Below are 14,780 nucleotides of genomic sequence, written 5' to 3' on the forward strand. Positions count from 1 at the left end.
CGTTCTTTATATATTATGTTCAGGACGTTCTAGCGAGGGCCGATGGTTACACACTACAATATGTTCAGCCCACGGTGGTGAGTATCCACGGTACCGTCAACGCAGCATCTTCAGAAAGGCTTCATTGCAATGATCTGAAAATTCCATAATATACGTAATGTTATTGAAACCGCCATTCGTGGTGCTTGCTCATGCCAGTAACAAGCAATAGTTGGGAGATCTGAATTGCTTGGAAGCGATCGGCTTCGGAGCATGGGAATTTTGTCGATGGCAGAGACTTACCTTCGACACAAATCAGCATCGAAATATTTCTGTGCATTTTTACAGCATGGGCTACAGCAACCCGGAGCGGGAGGCTTCAACCTTGGCCAGGACAGCAGTGGAGCGCGTGCTGCACCATCCCCCGAGGCTTCAAGCAGTTCTCCTGCCCCGTACGACCCTCAGGCAGCCCTGCAGCACATCCCTGCCGAGGTTGAAGGCCCAGAGGCCCCTCTGGGCCAGCAAGGGACACCACAGCCCCCTGCTGCGCCTCCTGCAGCTGCAGCTGTGAATGGTCATGGCCAGCCTGCTGCAGACCAACTACTGACATGTAAGAGCCCGTCAGCCTGACAGACTTCCTACATACCTGCCAGTGCTTGGCCGTGCTATAAGCCTGATGTGCGCTTAAGCTTCAGCTTCAGCACGGAAAATGCCTGGGCTTGTGCCTCCTAAATGGTTCTGAGAACCTACTGAACACAAAAATGAAGATATCTAGTTTGCAAGCAATGGCCTGCGGTGTGCTAAACTTTATTGAGGGGATGTCTGGCATGCAGGGTGGCGGTGGTTCCTGCACATGGCCGTCCATCAGCTTTAGCTGGTGGTGGCCATCCTCCTGGGCTTCCTGCTGCCCCAGGAGGTGGAGAAGGCGAAGAAGAAGCAAAAAGATGCCACAGAGAAAGGTATTTCTTACCAGCTCTTCCTCTGATGTTGTATGCATGGCACTGAATTCCAATATCCAATACTAGAGAAGGTGCCCATAAATGGCCACTGGGGGTGTGTACATTTTGGGGGGGTCCCTCGCGGCCATCAGCAGACATCACGGTACGCACAGGTCACTCGATATGCCGTCGTTTTCTGTCATTGATGTCGCGATAAAAAGGTCTCGTTTAGGCGATTCTATCGCACCCGGGTTCGTTTAAAACGGTTACGTCCTCGCAAACTTATGAGGGTTCGAGTCCCCGATGCCTGCAGCCCGACCGCGCAACTCCGTGCGATTATCGCCGTTTTCGGCGGTCGATGTCGCGACATAAAGAGCTCGCTTAGTGAGATCCGGAGCAACTGAGTTTGCTCAATTTGGTGGCGTAGTCGCAAAGATATGGGTTTTGGAGTTATTTGTGTTACACTTTTGAGATTTGTTTAATTCAGGCCCTTGCAGATACGCTAGGCGACCATTCTTCCCAGGAAAATGTCCGAGATTCTAGGGTTAAGGGGTTTTAGGGTCAACCTCACCCCCAACTTTTCGAAGGGCGTAGTATTCCTTTTTTACTAATAAAAAATGTACACAATCACTGAGTCATGTCATGACACTGAGTTCCAATATCACTGAGTGCTGCAATATCTGGTGGCATGGCAAAACCATGTGCTTCAAGCTGCATCAACATTTGAACACTGCACAAGATCACCCGAGCCTGTTCAATGCTACAGGGGCGGGAGGGCGCGCGAGCAAGACTGCATCGTCAACCAAACCTGCATCACCTCCGCAGCGACACTCCCCACCTCGGCCACCACCACGCAGTTCAAAACAGCAGGATTTGCAAAAGGCTCTGCGAGCGCCGCCGCCGCCCCCATCACCGAAGGCCGCACGCGAGCAAGCGAGAGCCACAAAGAAAGGTTTGGCGCACCAGATGCTCAAATGAATTTGCACATGAACGACTCCTTGGCCAAAGCCTCATGCTGCCATCCAGTAGAGCATCTGGCGCGCCGAACCTTTCTTTGTGGGTCTCGCTTGCGTGAGTGCAGCCTTCGGTGATAGGGGCGGCGGCGGCGGCGCTCCCAGAGCCTTTCGCGGATCCCGCTGCTTCGAAGTGCGTGGTGGTGGCCGAGGTGGAGAGGTCGCTGTGGAGGTGCTGCATATTTGGTCGACGATGCAGTCCTGCTCGCGCCCTCTCCCGGCCCTGTAGCATTGAACAGGTTCGGGTGATCCCTGCCACACTTAGATCAGAGTGTCAATTTTTTTTCAGAAAAAGTAGTCTTTGAGTTTTGAATGATGTTGTCAGGAGGCTGGCTGTCAAGGCCAAGGAGATGGAGGCTGCTGTGCACGAGCACAAGATGGAGAAGGTGATGGCACCAATGCGCCCATATGGGATGCAATCTCTGATCCTGAACCAATAAATCGCTGACATATGTCATGCATCAGCTGCAGATGCATCAGCTTTACAACAAATTTAGTATCCTACTATGTCGGTGGCCAGGTCTGCCATACCTCTGTCTACTTAGTCACGCCCCAGGCTTCATCAGGGTGTCTTTAATCTTATTTAGTCTATTTTATTTTCATGTGTTGCTGTGCAGCTCCTGCTTGTTGGGGTCCCTACAAATGGCTCCAACCTCTTGTGTGAAACTGTGCTAAGGCAGCCTTGGAGGCGCAACTGGCTGGTCCAGGCTGCTGCATCAACTTGCTTGGGCTTCACTACCAGCCAGGCAAACAATACACGACTTGACAGACCTTCTGTTTTGTGACATCTATTTTGCATTGGGCGCCCCTTCACCACCTTGCCAATTTCCTAATGCCTGGCTTGTCTTTCCTGGCCGGTAGGATGTCGCGTTAGAGGCAAGCTGGAAGTGATCTGGGGATCGATCCCATATGAGGAATTGTCTAGACTGTGTTCTGGGCTTCAAGAAGTTTGGTGATTGAGCTGTCTGGGGTGAGGGACTCCTTGCAATTGTTACCATTTCTCTGAGACAGTTGACTCTGCCCACTTCCCTCAAGGCAAAGCCTTCTTACTGCCTTTCACAGCATGTGATGGCGCCATGACTCATCGGAGCATCAGATGCGGGCATCATGCATTCCTTGCATAATGCACAGCCATGGCACAGTGTGGCCATTCAATCACGCATGCAAATGGGGAGTGTTTTATTGTTGCCTCCACTTATCATACTGAGCTCACTTACAAGAACACATGTTGAGAGCAGCAGGAAGCCAGGAACTCTTGACCAAATTGCATGCTGAAAACAAACGAATTACATGAGTGCCACTTCACCCCTCCACGTGTGACTGGCCCAAGACATTTCATCGGTGATAACCCTGAAAGTTTGGACCATCCTTTGGTCAAAGTCACCTCGGTTTATTTTGCAGGAGCATCCAAAACGTGTCTTGAGCGACAGCAGATCCTCGCAACATTGTTAAACGGCCTCAGGCGAGGCTGGCGCAGGATCCTCGTCCAAGGTAAGAGTCACCGACATCCTGCCGCAATCTGGCTCGCATCTGAAGGCTTCACTTGAAAGGAAAGATTCTGAGGCTCTGAGATGAGTCTGACTGGCATCGAGGGTTCTGATTTTGTGAAGGTTGCAATAGACAACCGAGGCACGTCAAATTTGACAACGCAGGCTTCGCAACCTTGACTGCCATCAATCCTGTCACAAACTTTCTTGTGATACACTTTCAACATTGATTTGCCTGCAACAGGATGAACCCCGACCAAGTTGAAGAGGCTGCTTCACGCATCCTGCCGGAGATGGCCACCAGCAAGGTGACAGGACTTCGTTCATTGACATGAACGATGCAGTCAAGACTAAACTCAATAAATCACGTGCTGGTGGTTGCTATCTGTGCTGTATTTAAATAGCTGCCTTCCAGTGCTGCCCGTGATGCTCTCGTCAAAATTCTGGAATCTGAGTTGAGGGCTCTGCAGCGCTGTGCTTGAAGTTTGACTTGTACTGGCTTGCCTCTGCAGGGATCAGGAGAGATGGACGTCACCTCAGGGCCGCCCAGGCACAGCGAGCGCCGTGAGGCAGATGAGGGCGCTGACTCAAAGCCACCCCACTACCTGCAGAAACTGACTGAGGAGGCTGAGAAGCTCGCAGCAGAGGTGAGGATCCTTGCGAGAGCACAGAACTATGGCATGTGAAGAGCCACCCGCTGAGCGCTGTTACATAGTGTGCACGACAATCAGGATGATGCATGCAAGCTGAGGCATGAGATGCCTGACATGCCTTTCAAGTTTACAGCTGTTTCCAGCAGTTACTGAGTGCCTTCAGAAGTGCTCCTTCAAGTCCGTGAAGTTGACAGTACTCATTTGCTCAAACATAGAGAAAAGATGGGGTCGCTGGTTGACATTACCAATGATTGTGGCACTGCCACCAACATGAGACTGCTTGTGATGCGCGCAGGTGCAGAAGAAGACCGTTGGCGCCAAATCCCCGAGCGCCCTTTCCTTCCCTCCCTCCGCGCCCCCATCCTTTGACGGCCGCCGCCTGCTCCCGCGCGCAGAGGAGATGCGTGGCCAGGACTGGACCCCCGAGGACGTCCTGATGGTGGCCGGCAAGTCCCACCTGCTCTCCGTGCTGCCAGACGCCATGTACAATATCGCAAAGGTGGGCCTGTTTGGCTTCCTTTCCCGCAGCTCTGCAGTTGCCAAAGTCCACTAAATATTTGCATGCATGCATGCATGGTCATGCCTTTCCAGGTCCTGGCCCCTGCCCAAAGTGTCCAGGGACATCTGTCCAGGAATGCCCAATGACCCCAGTACTTGGTTCCCCACTGGTCCATTCCTTGAGATCCCAGGTCCATTCCCCAGGGGTCCATCCCCAGAAGGGGTTCACATCTACCAGATAGAGAACTTCTGAGGCTGGATGCTTTCAACATTCACAGATTAAATGCTTCTAGTCCACTTCCACGCGGTGATCAACTTGGACAGGCTTCTAATGTGATGCATGTTGCATTTGTGGAAAGCTGAATGCCAGCTCTGCATCTGAAAATCCTGGGATGCCATACCATGCCTGAAAATGTTATCCTGGGCAAAGGCATTGACATGCATTGCATCTAGAGGACATGCAAGAGCTATTCATTGCTTCATAAGCTGCAGCAATGCAGGTCGCGGGTTGCCAGACACTGCCGCTGCAGAAGTGTCAGCATGCTGCCTCATGCATGGCATGACATGATCACAACTTCTCATCATCTACTGTCGCCTGCCGGTAGCTCCTGATGAGCTTGCACCGGGAACTCATAGATCACCCATTGGTTTGCTGGCGTGCAGCGGGCGGCGCGAAACTTCAACAAGCTGCGGCGCGTGGGCGGCGATGAGCTGGCGGTGCTTGTGGCGCAACAGCCGCAGACGGTGATAATGATCGCGCGCATGGAGGCCATGGAACGCGGCGGCACACTGCCCCCGCGCGGAGCCAACGGCATCGCCGCCTGCGCCCAGGCACGCCCTCTGACATCCGACCCTCCCATGATCATGATAATGCTCATGCATGATACCCATACAGCTGTGCATCTTCGCCAGCGCTCGATTGTCCACAGCCCAGTTGTTTGGCCACAGCGTCATCATGATGGCAAAGTGGATTGCATCAGCATGAGGATGGGAGGGTGCCGCAGCTGCAGCCGATTTGGCAGCTGATGATGGCAGCAATTGCAGCCGGAAGCTGGAAATTGCTGAAAGACAGGCACAATTGAAAGTGATGGCTGTGCAATATTGATAAAATTCAACAATTTCTTTTTATTTGGTAACTTGGCAAGCTGGCAGCCCATTGGCGCCCTGCAGGCCGTAGCTGACAGCGATTTAATTATTAATCCTGAATGATTGCTTCATGCATGTCCATGAAGGTACTTTGACAAAGTCTCAATGGCACAATGACGATATGCAAAGAGCCCCAAGTATATTATGCCGCAGCAGCTGAAGCTGGTGGAAGCTCGTGATGCCAGTTGGATCAATCAATTTACCATTATCGTTAGCAAGACAGCCATCCATAGGCATATGGAGAGTGTTTACTTTCTGTTAGAAGAGTCCACGGTGTAGGACTGGTCTGTGATGTTGTCACGGAATGGTCTTGTCATGGAAGTGAGCAATCAGTGGGTGATTACTTCTGAGGAGCCGTACGCGTCGAGCTACAGTGCATGCAGATGGGCTCAATTAATCCTGTGGAATTCCTTTGTAAGCGCGGCCATCATGAGGGCATGCGCACTGATGAAGTAGCAAATTTTTAAATCTAATTTTGATTGAATTTTAGGACACAACGATGTCTCAAATTTACTGCCCGCCCTGGGTGCGTGCACACTGTAGTGCCAGCCTCTCCCAACTCTGGACACTCTGAGACAAGTGACGCGTGCGCGTACAGGCGGCGGTTGATGTGCTCAAGGAGCTGGAGCTGTCTGCGCCGTTTGGTATGTCAGTGTTCCCTCCAGGCCACCACTCCAACACCACCGTCCACTAGGCGCACTGGAGGCAGCCGCAGCAAAGCCTCTCTGGGCTGAGTATCACCAGAAGGCTCAAGTCTGAGCTGCAGATGCAGCCGGTGTTGACAGAAGGAAGGAATGCTGGAGCCTGCATGCCGTTTGTGTGGCAAAAATGGCGAGGTTGGTGCGTTGATCTTTGCAGCCAGAGCAGCTGCTGCTGCATGTTTACCATGATGTGAATGAAAATTACGTCCCTGCAAGATGGAGATGAACCTGGATCCTGAACCAGAGAATTTATCCTTGATGCTGGTCAGAGTGGATGACCTGATGCTGATGGCCACTGGGCAAAGAAGACATGCATGTCTTTCCTTTTGCTACAGTCGCAGAATACTGCTGCCAGCAACGTGCCAATGCTCAGTGCTCAGCCATGCTTAGAGAGCCACAGGAAGGCGCAGGAAGGCGCAAGCCTTCCTCTCTGGGTAGCCTGGCAAGTGACCGCTGTTGCATTGGTTGTGCATGCGCAGCACTGTGTTCATGCGATACCGATTGGTTCATTTCTGCAGTGGCTGTGTGGTGTGCAGCTGCTAAATTTCATGTGCGCAAACATATTGTACATCTAGATCTTCGTCATGTTGCTGGATGATTGTGCGCCTGTGCTGGCTGAGTGTGTTTGCATGCATTCTTGGCCCTGGCACAACTTGTTGAAGGGGACCACGGCATTCATCAGAAGCCAGTCATTGTTAAGCTACCATGTAGATGCAAGGGGGCAACTGGTTTTCACATTGCCTTTGAAGTAGAAGTTTGAGTGATGGCTGCATGCATGTGCTGTGTGTAAAGCTGACAAATTGCATGTGACGATCACGTTGTCCAAGGAATTCATCAAGAATCTGAGGCTCGTGCCCGGCGGCCGAGGTTCGATTGCAAAGTCTTCCTTCTCGAACACTAGGTCATTGAAATCAGACATATAAGAAGGAATATCGACACGAAATGCGTTTTTGAAGTCAGTTGTTGCCTCCTCCGTACCTCGGCACGATGATCGGACTGAAGGAGAATGAACCTTTTCCGGCCCCACCTGATCAACCACCGGGCTCTTAATGTGGCTCTGCAAACACTGAAGGCATTGGGAGAAGATTCAAATCATCCGCATTCGTTGTCATTCGCAGCTAGACTAGTCCAGCCGACGGAGGCGTCTCCTCGCCGCTGCTCCGCGAAGAAGCGCAGTCTGAAGACAACAACGGTACGCTCAAGAATCCAGTACAAGGTTCCGCTGCAATCTTGTACTTCCAAACTACGGTATCCCATAATGATATGTGTGTTTGATTAGGCTTTGAAATGTTGCAAAAGTCCGTTTCGAGGTGCAAGCATAAGAAGGACGTGGAGCACCCGCAGGTCCCAGTCGTTGTTTCGCTGCGTCGGGCCGAACGACCGAAGACAGCCTGATTCGAGCCTAACAATCTGCCGCAGGGGTGCTGTGCGCGACGGACAGGAAGCAGCAAAACTGGACCGGCCTGAGCAGCAAGCAAAGGTGGCCAACATGGAGGCCAAAGCTGCTGAGCAGCCAGCAGCTACTGTGGAGCGTGAAGGCTTGAATGGTGGTCCCCAGCGAGAAACCCCCAGCGTGATATCAGAGACAGAGGGGCGGCCAGATGCGCTTGAGGCAGCCAGGCAGTGGCTAGCCAGGGAGCATGCAGCCACAGAGAGGCTCTTTGAGCAGCCATGGGAAGCTGCCAGACTTGACAGCGCAGCAGGCCCCAGCATGCAGCCAGCGGGGAGCCACTGGCAGGCACCTGTCAATGCAGGGCCTGGGGTGAGGGAGATGGGAGCTGCAGCAGGGCAGGAGGTTGGTATCAGTTTGATGAACATCAGTTGTGTGTGGCCCAAATGAGTGAGAATGCCAGGGCATGCATGCCTTGCTGAGCTTGATGCATGCCTCATAGATGCATGCGCGATGTGATCAGATGGTGAGGACATTCTCTGCTTTGAAAATTGCCAGTTGCAAGAGCACCACAACAGCATGCATGTCGGATAAAGAACTTCCTTTTTCTGGATCGATGGTTGGCAGAAGAGTCCCAGGTTCTGTATTCTGTGTTCAGCACATCAGAAGGTTGATTGGAGTCACCAATTTGCTGGGATCCAGGCTTCACATGTCTGATACTCTTTCTGTCTGTGCAGGGAGCTGCTAAGGCATCCCACCAGCCTGAACAGGACTCTGTTGATGCGGGGCGCACCAGCTTTCATGCCATGGACCAGGTGAACTCTGAGCACCATTGGCTCCTAGGGATCAGGCACTGCGCAGCCAGTAATCTCAGAATGCAAAATCACAAGACTCACTCTAGGCGAGATTTTATGATGAGTCATGCTTGAAGCACCACTTTGCGCCATGATGGTTGGGCACCTCCTCCGGCCAATCGTCCCTGCATGCATCATGAATAAATGTTCAGCATGTTCCCCTGCCACCTCAGACTCTGTGGGGAGCACTCAAATACAATGTGGGCATTTATGGTTCTTTCCATGCTTTCAACTCTGCTGTGGCTGCCGCAGGTGCCTCAGGCGCAGCTTGCGCTGAGGCATGCACCCGGGGCCGATGCAGGCTGGAACCTCCCGTTCAGCCCCCATGCGGCAGCCGCCATGCAGCCAGCGCATCAAGGGCCCGCCGCAATGCAGCCACCAAAAGCTGCGCCACTGCTGGGCCCCCCAGGACTGACTGCCTCCCTTCAGGCTTGGGGGCAATTCTTGCACAACCAGAGGCAGCCAAACGCAGCGGGCGGCCAGCATGGCTCTGCCGGGGAAGCTGCAAGGGAAGTTGCACCCCATGCGCGGCCGCACGACAGAGTGGCAGAGCTCAGCCTCTTCACATACATCATGCGCTGTGGTAGGTCACTAGGGCCTTCAGCGACGAGCACTGAGGATATCTGCGTTTGCTCTGTTGTCCCCCACGGCAAGCAATTATCCACCCAAGCAGAAAGGTTTACAAGTGCCTTGAATTGGTGGCAATCACCGTACATGTGCAGGTGCGCGGCATTTGACAGGATGCAGTGTGCGGCATGCAGGTGGGGTGCTGGACAACGGGTGGCGTGTTACCATCAACAAGTCTGGCAGCTATCATTGCTTCCCGCCCCCGGTAAGCTTTATAAACGCTTTCAACTTTCCATGTAGTCTGCTTGCTCAGAAGTCCCTGGCAATTGTCAGAGCGCAGGATATGCCTCCCTTCAAGCACACTTTCAAGATCGAATTGAAGCAATGTATGCTTTAATCTTGGAAGGTTGGAGCCAGCATCATACATACTGCCACTTTCCTCCAAGACCCTTTTATCTGCAGCATACTCATTAATTGCATGCTGCGTCTGATGGTAAGTGCTTTGGCATCAGGGTTTTGTGCCTGTGGACGGTGCGCCGGCACGCAAGGTTTATAAGGATCGCACGAACGTGGCGCGCGCGATGGGTCTGCCGGCTCTGTTTGCACGGCGCCGGCGGCCAAAGGAGGCAATGCCTGCTACGGATGCCGCAGCGCCAGCTCAGCCGGCAGCTGCTGACGTAGACGCCAGCCTGGCACCTGACTTGGCCCCAACACAGCATGCTCCCCCTCTTCCGGCGGGTAGGTGCCACCGATTGTTTTGGAATCAATACGTCGGCCTGCTAAGGACTGCTTAGTAAGCTCTGACCAACATGGCATCTTCAGTCCACTTGTTGTGTTGATGCTGCTGGGATCCTGTGATATCGATGTGATGTTTCTCTCTTTTTGGAGACCATCATTCAAAACATTTTCCTTTACTTCAAAATTTTATTTCTAGATGTGGGTTACATTGAAGGATGGTACAACATGGGCTTCAGTAGATATACTTAAAACTGTGCCCTCCGCGAGTGGGCCTTGTGTGGATTTGGCGAGTCCATCAGGGGTAGGATATGTGGTAGCCTTGACCTGCAGCTCTAAGGCTACAACTTGTGCAGATAGAACCTTGCCCCTTACATTCAAAGAGAAACTGCTGCCCGCTGCTGCAGGCGATACGGTGAATGTGGATGCCGCAGCGCCAGGTCAGCCGGCACCTGCTGACGTGGAAGATAGCCTGGCACCCGACCCGGCCCCATCACAGCATGCTCCCCCTCTGACGGCAGGTAGGTGCCACTTATGTTCTTAAGTACATGGTCTTGCCTGGGACTGCCAGTAGTAAGCACTGACTCACTGACCAAGCCTTGTCAATGCCACTTAAACCTGTGATGTGATGTGTCGGTAAGTTGAGCAAGCGCAGTTAGGCAACAATGTGTAGAATTTCAAAATGGTGCCTGTTGTCGCAGATGTTCTGGTGGGTGTGGAGGCTGCAGCGCCATCCGCGCCGGCCCCACAGCATATGTCTGTACAGGGGTCCCCAGAACATGATCCTGTGCCAGCATCAGGTGGGTTTTATTTGCAGCACCTCCATCGTGCAGTTGTTGACCTCTTGAGGAGTGCAATTGCTTGGCATGCGACTATGCAGGTTGCTGAATGTATGCTTGTCTATCAAGTGGCATGCGAACCGCAGTGGCTCACCGCGTGCTGCTAAGTCTCTTCATGATGCTACCCCTCATGAGCTGAGACTCCCAATTGATGATCTGCGGTCTGAAATGCTTCAATGATGCATGCGCAGGGGCCGGACCCTGCGCCGGGCAGCAAGCACCGGCAGACGCGGACACAGACACCGGAGGCCGCAGCCAGAAGCGGCCCGCATCGCTCCTGGACGAATGCCACGTCAGTAATCAGCGCGCACAGAAGAGGCAGCACGCCGCCCCCGCGTCTGAGAGGACCTCCTCTGCTGACCGCAGCGACATGCGTGGGGCTACCGGGTCAGAGGTGGAGGGGTCTGAAGAGGGGCGCCGGAGCGGGTGCAATCCCACTGTATGCGATGAGTCAGAGCAGCCGGGAGATTCTGCACAGGCAAGCGCAGATGACGATGCTGCGGATGAGGACATGGCAATGGCGGCCAGAGAAGAGCCATCGGGTGAGGCTGGCAGCGCAGAGGCGATGGAGGTTGAGTCAGCGCCCGTTGATGAAAACGCCGCTAACTCAGCAGAAGTGTAGGGAATGCCCGCCAATGACAGCGTTGTTGACTTAGCGGCAGAAGCAGAGGGAGCGCCTGATGCGACGGAGCAGGATTGCCAGCTGGAGGATGGTAGCACGCATGGCCTGGATGGGGGTGGGAGTGGTCGCCAGGGATCTGCTGAGGGGGATGCTTTGAAGGTATGGTCAGGTGATGTGCAGGGATCAGAGGGTGGCAATTACATGCTCTCCAAAAGCATTGATGCGTCCCAGCAAGGGGGTGACGGCAAGGTGAATGCAAATGGGACCACCAGCTCCCAGGGAGATGCTGGCTGCAAGGACGCAGATGCCAGCCCAACGCCAAGCCATGCAGGATATCTTCTTGAGGTGACAACGGAGCAAGCGCAGCTGCCTGGAAATGACAACGCCGACAATGCGCCAGCCGCGAAGGGGACCCAGGGGGGTTCGGCTGAAGGACAGCTATATGAGGGCGTTCCTGATGAGGAGATCATGGGCCATGCGGATGCTGGAGAGGAAGATGGGGTCGTGCAGGGGTCAGCAGATTGCCAGTCACAGGGGATCAAGGGGTCCTGGGCCGCCTGTCAGAACTCTGAAGCTGGGCATGTGATTGTGGCGTCCCGAGCCGATGCCCTCGTGGGCAATGAAGGTGAGCACGCTGAGTGCAAGCCCACCACCTCCGAGGCCAATGCTGACCCGCAGGGCAACCAAGGCGCAGCCTCGACTGCAGATGGGGTTCGCTGCCACACCGACTCATGGGGCTTCACACCCGCAGCTTGCCAGCAGAGCAAGGCCCCTGCAGATGCCGGGGTTGAGGCGTCAGCTAAGCAGGCCTGCTCAGAGGACAAAGCGGCAGGCACCGCCCAGCAGAGCAGCGGACCAAAGCAGGCGCTGTTGGACGAGGGGAATATAATCAGCGATGAGCAGCATACCATGGCAGACTATCCGGGAGTCGGAGCTGCTCTTGCACAATCAACAGCCTCTGGGATTCAAGGGGCTGTTGTGGAGCAATCCGGTGACTCACTTGCCCCCACAGAGTCAGTTGATGGTCCCACAGAGGGTGTCATCAAGGTGAAGCAGTCAGCCCTCTTGGCAGACAGCATGATTTTGGATTCCGCGGCTGGGATTGCTTTAGCAGGCGGAGCTGGCTGCCCGGCGGCAGCTTCCGTTGTAGCAGAAGCCGATGCGGCGGCGGCCGCTGCTGCTGCAGCGACGGAAGCTGCAGCGTCGCCAAATGAGGATGTATACCAAAGCAAGACGGAGCAGCTGTCTCTAGTTGAAGCAGCGCAAGGCACACAGTCAGCCGGCAGCAATGAGAGGGTCAAGGAGCCGGCTGCAAGCAAGCCTGCGCTGCAAGCAACAGGCAGCACTATCGAGGAGACTCAGAACGAGGTTGCAGAAGGGAGCGCAGGCAAGGGGAGTGAGGACATGGCGACTATTGTGATAGAGGCAATGCTAGCAGCAGATTTTACAGCATCTGGTGCAGCGGAGGAGGATTTGGGAGGACACCCGGCTGCAGCAATGATTGGGGAGCGGGGACCAGCTCTGCAAATGGCCAGCGCTCGACCCTTAGATGAGCAGGAGCATGTTCTGCAGCCCAATCGGCACCTGGAGGCTGCTTGCCCTGAGGCAGTCATCATCGAGTCAGGATCAACGTGGCCAGGAATGGCAGCAGACAACCCTCCATGTGCCAAGCAGCAAACACAGCCGGCAACTGAGCAGCCCAGTCATCGCCCAAGTCCTCAGCTCCCTCAGCTTGCCGCCAGTATCAATGCAGCTGTGGGACGTGCGGCAGGAGCAGAGAGCGCCAAGGTGCAGGCAGCGGACGCAAATGAGACCGCCAAGAGGGTATCTGGCGGCCGGCCGCACCGCATGAATCCAGCAGAGGCGGCGCCGGCCGCCGGCGAGGATGGGCACGAGCCGGTGTGGCAATTCACTTCGGCGAACATTCAGCACAAAGAAGTGAGCGTGCTGCAGTGCCCCTCAGAGTACTCCAAGGACGAGCTGAAGCCGCTGCAGCGGCAGGTGCCGAGCCGCCGGGAGGGCCACGGCGGTCTGCTGGCGTTGCCTCTTCCACCTAACACAGTGCAAGCTGACAGGCATTCTGCGCCAAAGACAGCGCGGAGCATTGCAGCTGGGAAGGAGCTCACAGCCGATGCCAGCATGAACGATCCGGTGCTGAGCGTGCAGCCAGCTCGGCGGTCCAGTCAGCTGCAGGAGCCAGGTCAGCGGTCCACTCAGCTGCATGAGCCAGCTCAGCAGCCCAGTCAGCTGCAGGATGGGTCCAATGATGCGCCGGTGGCCCCTCCAACACTCAGGGGTTTTTCCATGATCCCGTCTGCGGGGCAGGGCGGCCGCGCACCCGGCATCATTGCAGACGGAGGCGAACTAGACCTGCAGTCGACAGGCCACAGCGCATGCAACAGCCAGACAAGCGACGGCCGCGGGCCCCAACAAATCTCAATTGACCCTCAGCTCACAGAGGGCCCCTCTCAGCCCGTCCAGAAGGACAACGAGCCGCCGCCTCGCTACTGGCAGCCTGATCCGCAGCCGGCCGCCACTGAACCCGAGCCGTCACGGTCCTTCAGCAGCACGATTCGCCTGAACCTCAGCGACGGTAGTCCCGGCAGCAGCGGTGGTGGCAAGGCCGGGGGGTCCGGCGGGGGGTCCTTTTTCCAGCAGGTCGAGCTCGATCAGGTGCCCCCTGCCAGCATGGCAGCGCCAGCTCAGCAGGCGGCCAGCGCGCAGCCTGCTCTGGCGCGAGCTGTCTCCAACAATGATCTGGGTAACATCACTTCACCCCGGCTGGAGTCCAAATCCTCTGAGGGAGTTGAGGCTTGCTGGCAAGACATCAATTGGATTGCAATGGAGGTGGATAAGGCCAAGAAGGCGGTGCAGGATGTTGACGCAGACATAGCAAAAGAGAACGAGCGCCACAGCGCCGCGCTGAGAGCGCTGCAGAGGCGCAAAATGTTGCCGAGGAGCCAGTCTGCCAAGTGGAGCGCGCGGCTGATGTTGGCCCGGCGCAACGTGGCCAAAGGGTGACCTTGAGGCACGAGTGCCGGAATCTGCAACTGACCGACGTCTTGCAGGTGATTCCAACCGGGTGAGAAAGCAAGGGGTATCGCAGCACACAAGGAAGATTGTCAAACATGGCACTGGGCACTTGTAAGTAAGAGGCAACTACGAGCTTGCATGGCACATGATTTGCTGGCCAGTTTGAAGCATTGAGGTGATTATAAGCCGTGGCAATTTAGTCACTGGCATCAAGTGACTTGACTAGCAGCTTTTGGCTGGTGCAATTGATACTTTTGAAAACATTGAAACACAGCAGCTTCAATTTTCCCTCCTGGATCCATTGAGATGGTCCTTGCACTGCATG

General features: G+C 54.9%; 2 protein-coding genes across 2 annotated transcripts; both read left to right on the forward strand.

The window, feature by feature from the left end:
* Positions 1-191: 191 nt before the first annotated feature.
* On the forward strand, positions 192-2,370 carry COCSUDRAFT_60522 (hypothetical protein; the record flags this gene model as incomplete). The annotated part of the gene is made up of 6 exons (XM_005642636.1): positions 192-197; positions 328-546; positions 854-938; positions 1,684-1,869; positions 2,012-2,102; positions 2,256-2,370. The coding sequence occupies 6 exons, from the start codon at positions 192-194 to the stop codon at positions 2,368-2,370; spliced, it is 702 nt and encodes a 233-aa protein (XP_005642693.1).
* Positions 2,371-3,662: 1,292 nt separating this feature from the next.
* COCSUDRAFT_60523 (hypothetical protein) lies at positions 3,663-14,443 on the forward strand (the record flags this gene model as incomplete). Its single annotated transcript, XM_005642637.1, has 15 exons — positions 3,663-3,725; positions 3,930-4,064; positions 4,366-4,569; positions 5,232-5,465; positions 6,313-6,358; positions 7,534-7,607; positions 7,857-8,210; positions 8,543-8,620; positions 8,912-9,242; positions 9,421-9,491; positions 9,739-9,964; positions 10,369-10,482; positions 10,663-10,761; positions 10,992-11,416; positions 11,603-14,443. 15 exons carry the CDS (start codon positions 3,663-3,665, stop codon positions 14,441-14,443), a joined length of 5,295 nt encoding a protein of 1,764 aa, XP_005642694.1.
* Positions 14,444-14,780: the final 337 nt, after the last annotated feature.

The sequence above is a fragment of the Coccomyxa subellipsoidea genome (assembly GCF_000258705.1).
Source record: "Coccomyxa subellipsoidea C-169, whole genome shotgun sequence".
In the NCBI taxonomy this organism is placed as follows: domain Eukaryota; kingdom Viridiplantae; phylum Chlorophyta; class Trebouxiophyceae; family Coccomyxaceae; genus Coccomyxa; species Coccomyxa subellipsoidea.